Source organism: Grammomys surdaster, unplaced genomic scaffold, assembly GCF_004785775.1.
Source record: "Grammomys surdaster isolate TR1022 unplaced genomic scaffold, NIH_TR_1.0 150, whole genome shotgun sequence".
Lineage (NCBI taxonomy): Eukaryota > Metazoa > Chordata > Mammalia > Rodentia > Muridae > Grammomys > Grammomys surdaster.
Window position 1 is genome coordinate 19274993 of NW_021604608.1, and position 14294 is coordinate 19289286.

The window sequence follows — 14294 nt, forward strand, 5'->3', positions numbered from 1 at the left end:
GGGGAGGGGAGGGAAGGAGAGGGTGGAGAGGGGAAGGGAGGGGAGGGAAGGAGAGGGGAGGGGAGGAGAGGGGTGTAGAGGGGAGAGAGAAAAGCAATGAAATGAAACAAAGCTTATGACTTGGGTTATGGCATGTAATAAAGAACCCTACATTTTAACACAATGTTTATTGTAACTGACGTCATGTGGCATTTGATATACTAACTTCAGTATTAGATAATGAACATATAGTTACCATGAATAGAGGTAAAACTGGGGATAGGATTCTTAGACGATGATTAGGATAGACAATCAATGATTAACACCCCAAAAGTCATTAGATTAATAAGTTATCCACAGAGTATAAACGAATGTGATAGAAATAGGCAAACAGGGGCTCTGATGCCCTTTGATTCTTTGGAGAGAAGTGAGTAATCCTCTACTGCCCAGCAAAGATAAGGCAGGTCAGGCTCCTGAGAGTGACTTCACAGTTGACATAGGCCACTCAGACTACCATGAGTCAGCAGGACACCCAGTTAGAGATAATATAATTCAATATAACCGAAAACAAGGAAGATATTTTTGTTTTGGTTTTTGTTGTTTTGAGACAGGGTCTAACTGCATAGTATTGGCTGGTCTGGGACCTGCTATACAGACCAGGCTGGCCTCAAGCTCTTTTAGAGATCTTTCTACCTCTGCTGGGATTAAAGATGGGTACCACCACACCCAGCTAAAGAATATTTGTAAAACACCAAGTCTGAAGTGTCTGGCTAATAAAATAAAGAACCACACAGGGTACTACAATAAGCAGAGACATAATCAGCCCTGGGGGCAGAACCTGAAAGCTACATATAGAAGGCATGTACATCACAACTTCAATAAACAGAAATAGTCCAGGGAGTCCGGGAGCAGGACACCCACTCTAAGAAACAGGAAAGGGCTCTACAAAGCCCTAACATGAAGCTTCCGAAGATGAGCAGTCCCCAGTGAACTCCGTCGTACTCAGCATCTGCCAATGCCAGGCTCACCCCGGTCTTCCCAGCCCATTCACTATTCCCTCAGTCCGCCAGATCCTCTTCATCTCCAATGTTAAGTAAGAGCAATCCTTTTTTTTTTTTTTTTTTTTTTGGTTTGGTTTGGTTTGGTTTGGTTTTTCGAGACAAGGTTTCTCTGTATAGCCCTGGCTGTCCTGGCAACTCACTCTGTAGACCAGGCTAGCCTCGAACTCTCGAACTCAGAAATCCACCTGCCTCTGCCTCCCAAGTGCTGGAATTAAAGGCCTTTTCTTCTGTTTTCTCTCAAGGTGTCATACAGGTAATAAGCCCCACACAAATGCTTATCACTTCCAAATACACAGCTTCAGCTGAGTGCCAGACTAGTCCCCTCCTCGGTCCTCCACTACCTCCTCTATCAGACATCTGCCACTGTCAAAACAGAACTCTTTTTAATTTATTAATGTGTATTTGTATGTGTATGCATGGGTGTTGAGGTGGAGCCCAGAGAACAACTTTTCTGTACATGGATACCAGAAATCAAACTCAGGTGGGCAGGCTTCCATCATATCAAGCAGCTTTAACCACTGAGCCATCTTGTAGCCCCCAGAACAGAACTCCTAACTTCTTTGTACCAACAGTCTCTGCATCCTGTGTTCTGATCTTCATAACAGCATCACCGTTCATCCAGCTGCTCAGGTCATCTCTCACCATCTCTCCCACTTCCAGCATCTGCCACCTGCCATACCTTAACCATCTCCATGCTGGTCTGCTTTTGCTCATGCTCAACCATTGGGAGAAACTTCAATTATCCTATGTGTGTTACAGAAGCCAGTATACTTTTAAGGCCCACCAAGTTGTGCCACTTTACTAAGGACTCCAATGGTGTCCGTCTCACAGAAGCTAAATCTGAAGTCCTGACCAATCAAAGTCCTTTTCCTAGGTACCAAAGACCCATTGTGACCCACAGGACTTGCTGATGGCTACTCCTCCAAATCACCTAACTTCCTTCTCACTCATCTGTCCAGATACTGATCTCCTGAGCACATTTCCTCCTCATGATGCTTACCCTTTCGGTCCTGCACTTAGTGGGGATCTGAGTAGTCCGCAGTGGCTCCCTGTGCTTCATTCTTTGACACATTGCACTCCCTACCTACTCCCAGAACTCCACCTGCACTCTGTGCACGCCTCCGACCTCCCAGCATCTCATTTTCTTCCTTGATTTCCTATTTAAACTGTAATCACCTACTACCTACAGCTGTGCTAGGAACTCAGTAAGTGATCAACAAATCCTTCTCAGATACGGCTTTACAGCTCAAGAGAGCATCCTGAACCAAAGGCAGATATCTAAATCATCAACGTATATAGTAAATAAGGCTATAGGAAAGAGTGTGTGCTCAGAGTGAAAGCAAAAAGACAGGAGAAAATGAAATTCTTTCAAATATACTAAGGAGCCTCCTATTCACAGAACTTCAAAATTTGTACATAAATAGTTATCTGTTAATCTCATCATTTATATTTTACAGGAACTTATATTCTCATACACTTTAATTTATTTGACACCGAACTCCTAATAAAGCTCAATTTGAGCTAATCATGGCACTACTATAATCCCAACACTCAGGAAACTAAGGCAGAATTGTGAGTTCAAGCCCAACCTGGCCTACACAGTGAGTTCTGGTCCTGCCTTGGATGAATGGATGGATGGATGGATGGATGGATGGATGGACACACACATACACAAAGACAGACAGATACACAGACAGACAGGCAGGCAAACAGACAGACAGAACTTATTTAAAAAGAGAAAAAGATTAAAACCGCCTTGACTGTTTGCCTGGCTAACATAAGTACCAAGTCAGAACATCAAGCTAATGACGAGAATTACACGGAATGGCAGTACCTCTGCGTCTTCATCCAGCTGCAGCTGCCTGGCGATGGCCTCGTCACTTAACCTGGAATCATCTGGGTTTTGAGAAGACTGCATTCCAAAGAAAATCAAGCAAGATAAGCATAAATTTGGCTAAAAATAAAGTTTTGGTTTGTGTGTTTGTTTGGCAAGACTAACTAAACATATTAGTGAGAGAGAGGTCACAATCCATGCAAGCACAAAGTCCAGTTTGTGGCTGTTCTGGTAATATCCAATCTCATGAATACCAGACACTCTACAGACAGATGACTCTCATTTTGTTCTATTGATATGTTCAAAAGAAGTATGCACACACATGTGCACACACACAGTCTAGGTTAATACTTTGGCTATCAAAGTCTAAAACACTGGCAAATCAATGTAAACACAACACAGTCCTGTGGAGGTGCCAAGCAATCAGCACACACTGCAGCCTGCTTACACTGAGGTGCTGCCTGCACTATACTGTATCTATAGGTCCATTTCCTACACAGCCAGGGAAGGACAAATCCAGTATCAGTCAAACTAGAGAAGACTGGCATAGGTACACTCTGATAAAAACATGTCTATCCCATTTCAAAATATAATTGTATACATCTGAAGTCAACAGTAAAATAAGTTTACATTTTGAAAATTCCATTTAAATTCTAAGAACCATCACTTTTTCTTATAGTTTGTTTTCCTGCTTTTGAGTACAAAAAATATATATATGTACACACATACATACATACACACACACACACGTACGCACACATGTTCTAATTCCCATATTTTCTAACGTGAGGATGTTTATGTCACAGAAAAATATCTCATTATTAATAAAACCTCATTCATCCCAAGCTTTCCTTATCAGTATCCATGAATGGATATCAAGTCCATTATGTAGCCCAGGCTGGCCTCACACTAACAGCACGGCCGGCAGCCCTCACACTCTCGTCTGCATGCTGAACACTCACCTCTTTCCTGTTGCTTGCCACCATCTTCTTCCCAGATCTCCGGACACTTTCAGTGCCAAAGTAATCAAGCACTGATGTCGGTGTGAGCTTTATTGGAGATAGCGGTTTATTCTTAGTCTTAATGTTTTCTTCATTCTTTTTCACATTTGATGCTCCAAGGTAACTATTTGTAGATACTCCGTTCTCTTTTGATTTGGAGGCTGCCTTTTTACATACAAAGTCATCGTCTTCATCTTAAATGGAAAGTATTTTTGATAAAGCATAGGTCTTAATTATTAAACTAACCTTTTCTACCAGCTTTTAGAAAAAAAAAAAAAAACTAATACCTTGAGTTGTTTTCTTCTTCCCATCTTCTGAATCTAACAGACACTCTGACATTTACAAGGGCCAGGCCTATGGCTGGCTGCACAAACACTGCAATACACCCACTATACACCAGGTACTGTGGATACAGCTAAGAGCTAAGGAGAGGTACAGTAGTGAAAGATGCATTCCCTGACCTCACAGAACGCATTGATTTTATATATACATATGTGTGTATATGAGCAAATATACACACACATTTTATTTTCAAGCTGCATGAAGAAAAAGTGAAGCAAGAGAAGAGTAAGGAGTGATTAAGGATACACGAGGCCTTAAATCCAATCTCCAATAGTGACTCCTCATCCCCGAAAGGTGAATAAGAGAGAGAGGATAATTCAGTGGAAAAGTACCTTTATAGCACACATAGGAGACCCTAGGTTCACTTCCCAACACCATAAAGGAGAGGGGAAGGGAGGGGAAGGGAGGGGAGAGGAGGGGAGGGGAGAGGAGGGGAGGGGAGAGGAGGGGACAGAAAAGGAGAAAAAGAAAATGTCCAAGAAACCGAGGGATGTTCTTTTGGTAAAAGCAATCATCAAAAAAGCCTATTCTTGGGGATCAAACTCAAGACCTTGTGAGGACCAGGCAAGTACCCTTCCCCCTTAGCTATAAGCCTTTGGGTTTTGGTTTTGTTTTGTTTTGTTTTTTCTAGATAGGGTTTCTCTGTGTAGACCAGGCTAGCCTTAATCTCAGAGATGCCCCTGCCTCTGCCTCCCAAATGCTGGGATTAAAGGCATGCACCACCACTGAGCTACTTCTCAACCCTTTGGTTTTTGAGTCTATGTAGTTCTGGCTGGCCTTGACCTTCCTTCATAGTCAGAGCTGACCTCCAACTCAAACCTCCTGCCTCAACAACCCTGATGCTGAGATTGCTAGGATGACCTAATATACCTGACTAGGGAACATCTCTTTGATAAGCAACATCTGCACAGAGTCATGCAATGAAGACACCTCTAGCAAGAACAGTAAGATAATGTGAACTGCAAGCACCAGTTAGAGTGTTCCCTAACAGTGAGTGCGCGTCCAGGTTGAAGGCAGTCTAGCTACAGGTGAGAGTTAAATCCCACAGGACTTCCTAGGTGATAGAAAGAAACCCAAGCAGCAGCAAAGCACGTGAGTAGCATAACATCACATGTTGGTTAAGTCTTGTCCTCTGGAGAAGACACTGCAGAGAGGAAGGCAAAGGCAGGGAGCTCAGGAAGCCATTACAGCTCCAGACAAGATGCTGACTAGGGCTGGGCAGTGGTGGCACATGCCTTTAATCCCAGCACTTGGAAGGCAGAGGTGGGAGGAGTTCTGAGTTTGAGGGCAGGCTGGATTACAGAGTGAATTCCAGGACAGCCAGGGCTACACAGAGAAACCCGTCTCCAAAAAAAAAAAAAAAAAAAAAAGATGCTGACTAGGGTAGTTCACAGAGGTGATAAGAAGTTCAGGGGCTGAAGAGATGGCTCAGGGGTTAAGAGTACTGGCTGCTCTTCCAGAGGTCATGAGTTCAATTTCCAGAAACCATACGGTGGCTCATAACCATCCGTAACTGGATCCAATGCCCTCTTCTGGTATATCAGTGACAGTGTGCTAATATACATAAAATAAATAAATAAACCTTTTTTTAAAAAAGCAGCTCAGACTCTGGCTATACATATAATGAAGGTTGACATCTAAAACCTAACCATTCATTTGGGACCTCAAACTGTTTTGTTACATTTTATATCAAAAAAAAAAAAAAAAAAAAATCCAGCAGCCAGGGAGATGCCTCAGTGGGTACAAGTTCTTTGTCCCCAATCCTGATGACCTGCATTTCATCCCTGAGACCCCTGACTTCCACATGTGTTCTAACCTCCAATACTCACTGAGACGCGCACACACACACATCCCATATGGGATCCACTTTATCCCCAGCCTCATAAAGCCTCCTCCCCTTTTTGCTTCCCAGCTACCACACACTCCACAGTGCTATGTTCTACCTTGTCTAAAGCCTATAGATGGGACTGGAAAGAAGATGGTTCTTGGTTAAGAGCATTTGTTCTTGCAGAGAAGCCAGGGTTCCATTCCCAGCATCTGCACAGCAGCTCACAGCCACCTGTAACTCCAGCTTCAGGGGAATTCTATGCCCTCTTCTAGCTTCTGCAGTTACTATACACAGGGGTACATGTACATACAAGCAGGCAAACATAACCACAAAAAAATAAAAAATAAATACTTTTTAAAGGAAACTATTAAAAAAAAAAAGAAAAAAAAATAAAGGAAACTATTATGAAGAATCATTCTTTTAAAAAGCCGCCATGGCCAGCTGGGGCGGGGGGGGGGGTGAGTAGGCGTGGCACACACCTTTAATCCCAGCACTCAAGAAGCAGAGGCAGGTGGATCCTTTTGTTTTTGTTTCTTTTTTAGCATACAGATATTACATCTTTAATAGTAAAAATATATGTATACCAAATCGTTTTTTTATAAAAATGTCTTTAATATTTATGATTAGTAAATACCTGTTTTATATACAGAGATATACACACCTATACATATGCCATGAGTCAAACATTTCTTGGGTGCAAAGGTGTTATGAATGGAAAAGATCAAGAAGCCCAGATCTAGAATATATTCCCACTTAATATTTCAGGAAATTGGAATAATCCTTATTTCTTGGTATCCAAAGTTCTCAGAAGCTCCTTCCCTTACTCAGTTAAAGCTTAGATACATATACCCAGTGGGATTTTATATACATAACAGAATATGAGTTCTGAGGCTAGGTAATAAAAGACATTATGACTTCCAACTTGCTTTTATGATTTATCACTCTGGGAGAAGCCAATTACCACACCATGAGGGCACGCAAGCAGACTGTGGCGAGGCCCACAAGTGAGGCTCCAGAGGGCTTCTGCCCATTTCTAGCACCATGCAGATCCCTCAGTCTAAGCATTTGGGTCAGTACAACAAAGTCCTTCATTTTGAATGCAGTCTGTCAAGAGACCTCCAGGCAGATCATCCCCCAAATGCTTCCAAGTTCCTGGACCAGAGAAACAGTGAAATAGTGTTTATGGTTTTAAGAAAATTTGGAGATGATTGGGTTTTTTCCTTTTTTTTTTATTGGATATATGCTTTATTTACATTTCAAATGTTATCCCCTTTCCCGGTTCCCCCCTCCTGAAGCCCCCTGCCCTATCCCCCCTCCCCTGCTTCTATGAGGGTGTTCCCCCACCCACCCACCCCAAATGGATCTTTGAATTCCAGCCCAGCCTGGTCTACAAACAAGTTCCAGGACAGCCAGGACTACACAGACAAACCATGCCTTGCGTGGGTGGGTCAGGGCATCATAAACAAAGCAGCCACATAACTGAAGGGTCTGAAAATATGAGCCAAGTACTTTGTCAGCGTGATGGAACTCTAACTAGCATAATACTCTGTAAGTCACAGGATGAAGACATCCTGTCATTGTGCCTTGACAAAACCAAAACCTCAAGAAAGAATAACGATATCTCTATACCAACTAGCTACCTTAAAGCCCCCATTAGCCTTTAGAATTTCAAGGGCTACATCATTATGTAAAAAGAGTCCATGTGGCCAGGTATGGTGATATAGAAGAACTGTAGCTCCAGCAGCTAGGAAACTAACACAGGAATAATTCCAGTGAGTTCTAGGCGAAAAAGAATCCAACAGTGTAACGTGCCTTCTGCAAAGACACAATCACTAACAGGTTTTGCTTGGGCCATCCTCAGGTAAAATAAACCTTCTGTAGTCCTCAACAGTGTGCAGTGATAAAACATTCCTGTTTTCTAGTAAAGATGATTTGTTTCTGTCTGTTAGAAGCCAAAGGCAAGCTGTCTTCTCCTCCCCAAAAGCTGTAATGATACCCTGATAAACAGATCTAAGTTAGATTTCTGACAACTACTTGAAAATCATAGGCTATTCAACACTTAAAATTTCCCTCCAGGATATTTGTCTCCTTGTAAAAACGCCATTTATCTTTATTTATAGACAATATAATCTCAACTGTGCTAACAACGACCGAGTAAACTAGCATTTTCCAACACAGAGTAGAGGAATTGCCTGGGAGAAGAGATGGCTCTGCCACTCTGAGTTAGCCATGCTCATCTGTCTGGAAGATAATGATGAGAGGGAAGGGAATAATGTGAAGGTCTGCAATCAAATCTATTTACAAGGCAAGCAGGAAAAACAGATCTAATTCTGGAGCTCCTGCTCCTCAGAGTTTGGCCTCTGCGGGTGGATCTGACTGTCCTGATGCTACGATTCTCTTACCTTTGGTCTGGAACATATCAAAATCCAATTAACAGGGAGATTTCATTAGAAAGATTAAAAATAATTGACTTAGCAACTTGTGAAATCTAAGTAGGGAGCTGGAGTGCAAAGCCTTAGTGCATGCATGAAGCACTTTCCAACGCCTCTGAGTCAAACCCTGCACGGTCATCTTGGTTTGGAAGGGTAGAGGAAGGTTCAGTTGTTAGGGCTAAAAAATACTTGTTAGTTAAATGAAAAGCAGTGAACATCCCACCTCCATTCATGGCTGTGCTAAGTGAGAGAGTCTCTGCAGAAATAAGCAGAAAAACAAAATGCATCGAGAAGCCAGAAGTCTCATTAATAAAAGAGCAATAAATCCTCTGAGTCAAAATGAGTCAGTGACTGCACTTCCAGAGGTCCTGAGTTCAAATCCCAGCAACCACATGGTGGCTCACAACCATCTGTAATGAGATCTGATGCCCTCTTCTGGTGTGTCTGAAGACAGCTACAGTGTATTCAGAAATAATAAATAAATAAATCTTTAAAAAAAAAAATGAGTCAGTGAAAAGGTTCCTCTCCTTTGTGTGTGCTAGGAAATCACACTCAACCCTGTGCACACAACCTGTGGGGAGAAGTGGCACAGGCAAGTTAAGACATTAAATAATGTAAAAGCAGGTTGTATAAATATATACCCAAATAAATATATGTATGCTTAAATACACAAAAATTTTTGATGCCAGGAGAGCCATCTCCTTTCCCAGGTAATTCCTCTATATAGGGAGGAAACAGAACATTCACTGAGGTGATTTAAAGATATGTTAATCTAAATACTTCAGTCAAGCTCAAAATCTCTAAACTTCTCTTATGTAAAATCCTAATATCCAAATTAGTATTGCTTCTCAATAACTATAAGAGAACTATAGTTCTCTTAAGAGACATTTTCTGCTACAGCCATTCCATACTTCACTGGCAGCATCTATAAGAAGCTCTCAAACAGAGAGAATAGTATACTTGTTGCCTCATATAAAAAACTGCCTTACTCCAAAAATTAAGCAAAGAACAATATTTTCTGCTATTTTCCCAAGTTTTGGTTATGGACCTAAAATAGGGCACCCTAGAAAGTGTAACACCCCCACTTTTCCCTAATTAACACTCATCACGTAAGTAACACTCCCAAAGCACTACCAGTAGAATGACTGTAAAGATAGCATTAAAAAGGTGAAGACAAAGAAAAACCCGATTTTCTTCAATCAAACGGCAGCTGCTGGTGAAACTGAGTAAGGCAGCCTTTGGCAATCAAACTCAAGGCCTATCATGTCATTAAAGGCTAAAAGTAAGCACATTCGGTACAACAAGCATGTAGGGCTTTGTCTACTGAGAAAGCTTTACCAGTCAATGGTTAGCTTTTTTTTTTCCTTTTTCTGTAAATTGGGAAATTAACATAGTTAAAACTTATTTTTTTAAATTTTGGCCAATACTATAGGACAGATTTAATCAAAGTGATGATGAACTATGTCCTAAAGCTGAACTGTAAGCCTGGATACTTACTAATATAAACAAAAATACTTGACATGCACACAATTCCTTTAGTCCTTCTCATAATGTTGAGAGAGCATTACACAGTGCTGAAGAGATGCAAAAATGGCTCAAAGTTCAAGAGCACATAGTACCTTGCAGAAGACCTGAGTTTGGTTCCAGGAAAGCACAAAAAGCAGCTACAACTGCCTGTAATCTAACTCTAAGGAATCCAGTGACTTCTTCTGGCATCCATGGGTATCTGTATTCACATGAACATACTCCCTCCCAAACATAAGCATACATAATTAAAAATAAAATCAACCTTTTAAATTATTGTTTAAAGTACTACACAACAGAAATAAAATGTAGGCCATATATATAATCTTAAAATAGCCACATTTTAAAAAGATAAAGACTGGGTATTGTAACTCAGAGACAGAGTGCTAGTCTAGCATGCTCAAAGCCCTAGGTTTCACTCCTAGCATCTAAAACAAAAATGCAAAAACAAATCAAATTTTGGGGATTTGTTCTGTTTTTAGTTTTGCTGTTTTTCAGATAGGGCCTCACTATAGCCCTAACTGGCCTGAAACTCACTGTCTTAGTTAGGGTTTTACTGACGTGAATAGACACCATGACCAAGGCATCTTTTAGACAACACTTAATTGGAGCGAGCTTACAGGTTCAGAGGTTCAGTCCATTATCATTAAGGTGGGAACATGGCAGCATCCAGGCAAGTATAGTGCAGGAGGAGCTAATAGTTCGACATCTTTACCTAAAGGCTGCTAGGAGAAGACTGGCTTCCAGGCAGCTAGAACAAAGGTCTTAAACCCCATGCCCACAATGACACACCTACTCCAACAAGGCCACACCTCCTAATGGTGCCACACCCTGGGCCAAACATATACAAACCATCATACTCACTATGTAGTCTCACAGAAATCCACCTGCCTCTACCAAGTGCTTGTATTTTTTTGTTTGGTTGTTTGTTTTGTTTGGTTGGTTGGTTTTTTGGTTTTTCGAGACAGGATTTTTCTGTATAGTCCTGGCTGTCCTGGAACTCACTCTGTAGACCAGGCTGGCCTCGAACTCAGAAATCCACCTGCCTCTGCCTCCCAAGTGCTGGGATCAAAGGTGTGCGCCACCACCGCCCGGCCCCAAGTGCTTGTATTAAAGGCTGGTGACACCATGCCCAGCAGCAATGGTTTCAACCCAAAACCAAGTAAACAGGGCATGCCTGAAATCTCAGCACTGGGAAGAGGAAAGCAGAGGAATCAGAATCAAGATCACCCATGGCTACGTAAGAAATCCACAGATTAGGCTAAATGATAGTCTGTCTTCAACATAGAACATCACGAGTTTCTACATTTCAATTTTATGGGACTGGAGAGATAGCTCAGCAATTAAGAGCACATACTGCTCTTACAGAAAACCCAGGTTCAATCCCAGCCTCCACATGGTAGCTCACAATCATCTGAAACTCCAGGAATCCCAAGGGATCTGACACCCTCTTCTGGCCTCTTCAGGCACCAGGCTCAAACATGGTGCAAAGACATACAAGAAGGCAAAGCACACAAAATAAAATAGAAAATATAATTTTAAAATCATATGGGGTAGGGGGCTGGAGAGATGGCTCAGCGGTTAAGAGCACTGACTGTTCTTCCAGAGGTCCTGAGTTCAATTCCCAGTACCCATATGGTGGCTCTCAACCATCTCTAATGGGATCCGATGCCCTCTTCTGGTGTGTCTGAAGAGAGCGACAGTGTACTCATATGCATAAAATAATAAATCTTTTTTAAAAATCATATGGGAAAATAGAATACCATATAATACTAAACATCATAGTGGAGGGTATGATAGCTAATCTGTCAACCTGAGGAGACCTAGAATCACACAGTGTCAAGACGGGCCTTTGAGTGTGCCAGTGAGAGGAATTCTCCACAGACTGAGTGAGGTGGAAGACTATGAGCAAGACTAATCTGGGGCTATGATCTTGGGAGTGGAGAGTGAGGAGAAAGCGAGATGGGCACAGACACTCATCTCTCGCTGGTTCCTGTGACTGCAACGTGAACAACGTCATCAAGTTCCTGTTGCCCCAACTTCCTCACGGTGTCATCCCAAACTAGGAACTATAATAAACTCTTCCTCCCTTAAATTGTCAGTGCTGTATCACAGCAACAGAAATGTAACTACCATACATACATACATACATACAGTATACCCCAAAATTTTTAGCTAAGACAAGGACAGTGCTTACTTTTACATACACATGCCACGGGCTAAATAAAACAAGCAATGAGTCAGATGTGGTAGCACACACCTGTAATCCCAGCACTTGGAGAGGCTGAAGTAGGACGGTTGTGAGTTCAAGGCCAGCCAGGGTTATAGAGTAAGACCATGTCTCCAAAAAAACCAGAAGAAGGGGAGAGGAGACTGTAAAGGAGGAGGGAGAAGAGACTGTCTAGTGCAGGAGGGAGAGGAGTGTCTAATGGAGGAGGGAGAAGAGACTGTCTAGTGCAGGAGGGAGAGGAGTGTCTAATGGAGGAGGGAGAAGAGACTGTCTAGTACAGGAGGGAGAGGAGTGTCTAATGGAGGAGGGAGAAGAGACTGTCTAGTGCAGGAGGGAGAGGAGTGTCTAATGGAGGAGGGAGAAGAGACTGTCTAGTGCAGGAGGGAGAGGAGACTGTCTAGTGCAGGAGGGAGAGGAGTGTCTAATGGAGGAGGGAGAAGAGACTGTCTAGTGCAGGAGGGAGAGGAGTGTCTAATGGAGGAGGGAGAAGAGACTGTCTAGTGCAGGAGGGAGAGAAGACTGTCTAGTGCAGGAGGGAGAGGAGTGTCTAATGGAGGAGAGAGAAGAGTCTGTCAGTGGTCATAAAAGTCCCACATGTGATACTGGTGTCTCTTAAGAAGACTGCACTAAAAACTATCCTAGTAAACAGAGAATCTGAAATCAGAGCCTCAGCTGAACCTTTGTGTACCTCAATCAGAAGATAAAGACAGCCTGGTCCACTGTTAAAGGCCATGCTATCTGCTACTGACATTTCAGGGTGGGGGAAAGCTTCTGTCACGGCCCTATTACCTACCATACTGTTTTCCTTAACCCTCCCATGAATCCAAACTATCACCAAGTTAGCCATGCTAAAGGAACCTCTTAAATACTGTACAATGTACCTAAGCAGATATTTGGCAACAGTACAAAAACATTAAAAACACTAATCTATCCCCGTTGTAAGAAACACATCATTCTATTAAACATACTTCAAAAAAATAGTTCAAGGGCTGGAGAGCTGATGCAATAGTTAAGAGGACAAGCTACTGCTGGACAGTGGTTATGCACACATCTTTGATCCCACCATGTGGGGGACAAAGGCAGTTCAAGGCCAGCCTGGTCTACAGAGCAAGTTCCAGGACAACAAGGACTACACAGAGAAACCCTGTCTCCAAAAAAAGACAACGACTAGCTACCTCCAGGACAGAATTTTGATACCCAGCACCCATAGCGAGCCTCACAGCAGCCTATATAACTCCAGTCCCAGGAGATCCGACACTCTTGTGTGGCCCCCACAGGCACAGGCATATATGCATACAAAACACCCTCACACATAAAACAAAATTCTTTTTAATTCCCGTGGGGGTTGGGAATTTAGCTCAGTGGTAGAGTGCTTGCCCAGCAAGTGCACAGGCTCTAGGGTCAGTCCTCAGCTCTGAGAAGAATAAAAAAAAGACAAACTATTCGCCCAGGGATAGGAATCGAGTTCAGTGGAGGAGTGTTTACCTAGCATGCATGAAGTACTGGATTTGACTCTCACCAGCAACCAGACCTTTACCACACAAGAAATGTCAAAGATGATGATGTCCCTCCTCTGACAGAAACAATTCAAAAGAGACAAAAGGAATACATTCGGTGCCTTACCTGTCTCAGAAATGTAAGTAACAGGATCCTTCCGAGAGATTTTACCAGGTTTAGAAGACTGTGGCAATTTTTCTGATTTCTTTTTAGCATTTTTTACCTGCACTGTCTCCTCTGATTCTGAATCTACAAGAGAAAAATTAAAACTGTGAAAAGAATATCAGTGTATTTTTAAAGTAGTCATTATAAGCCAATCCCCCAAGAAGCATGTCTTGAATCTTTACATTACTTTACTTATCCAGTAATAAACTCATAATGTTGTTATAACAATAGCCACAAACCTGACTTAACAACTACACATGTGGGCCGGAAACATGGTTCAGTTGGTAGAGGTCCCTGTTGCCAAGCCTGATGACCTAAGCCCCCAGAAACCACATAGAAGGAGAAAGTCAACTCCCCCAAATTACCACCTGTCCTCCACACAGACAACGTGATACACACTC

General features: G+C 42.3%; 1 protein-coding gene across 5 annotated transcripts in view; it reads right to left on the reverse strand.

Moving 5' to 3' along the window:
* Rfc1 (replication factor C subunit 1) overlaps positions 1 to 14294 on the reverse strand; it is a 77932-nt gene that overhangs the window by 35901 nt on the left and 27737 nt on the right. For all 5 annotated transcript variants that reach the window (XM_028765252.1, XM_028765255.1, XM_028765254.1 and 2 more), the window contains exons 4-6: positions 13855 to 13977; positions 3837 to 4069; positions 2875 to 2952 (exon numbers count right to left, since the gene is read on the reverse strand). In XM_028765252.1, coding sequence (XP_028621085.1) covers positions 2875 to 2952; positions 3837 to 4069; positions 13855 to 13977 — 434 coding nt within the window. The remainder of the gene's footprint in view (positions 1 to 2874; positions 2953 to 3836; positions 4070 to 13854; positions 13978 to 14294) is intronic.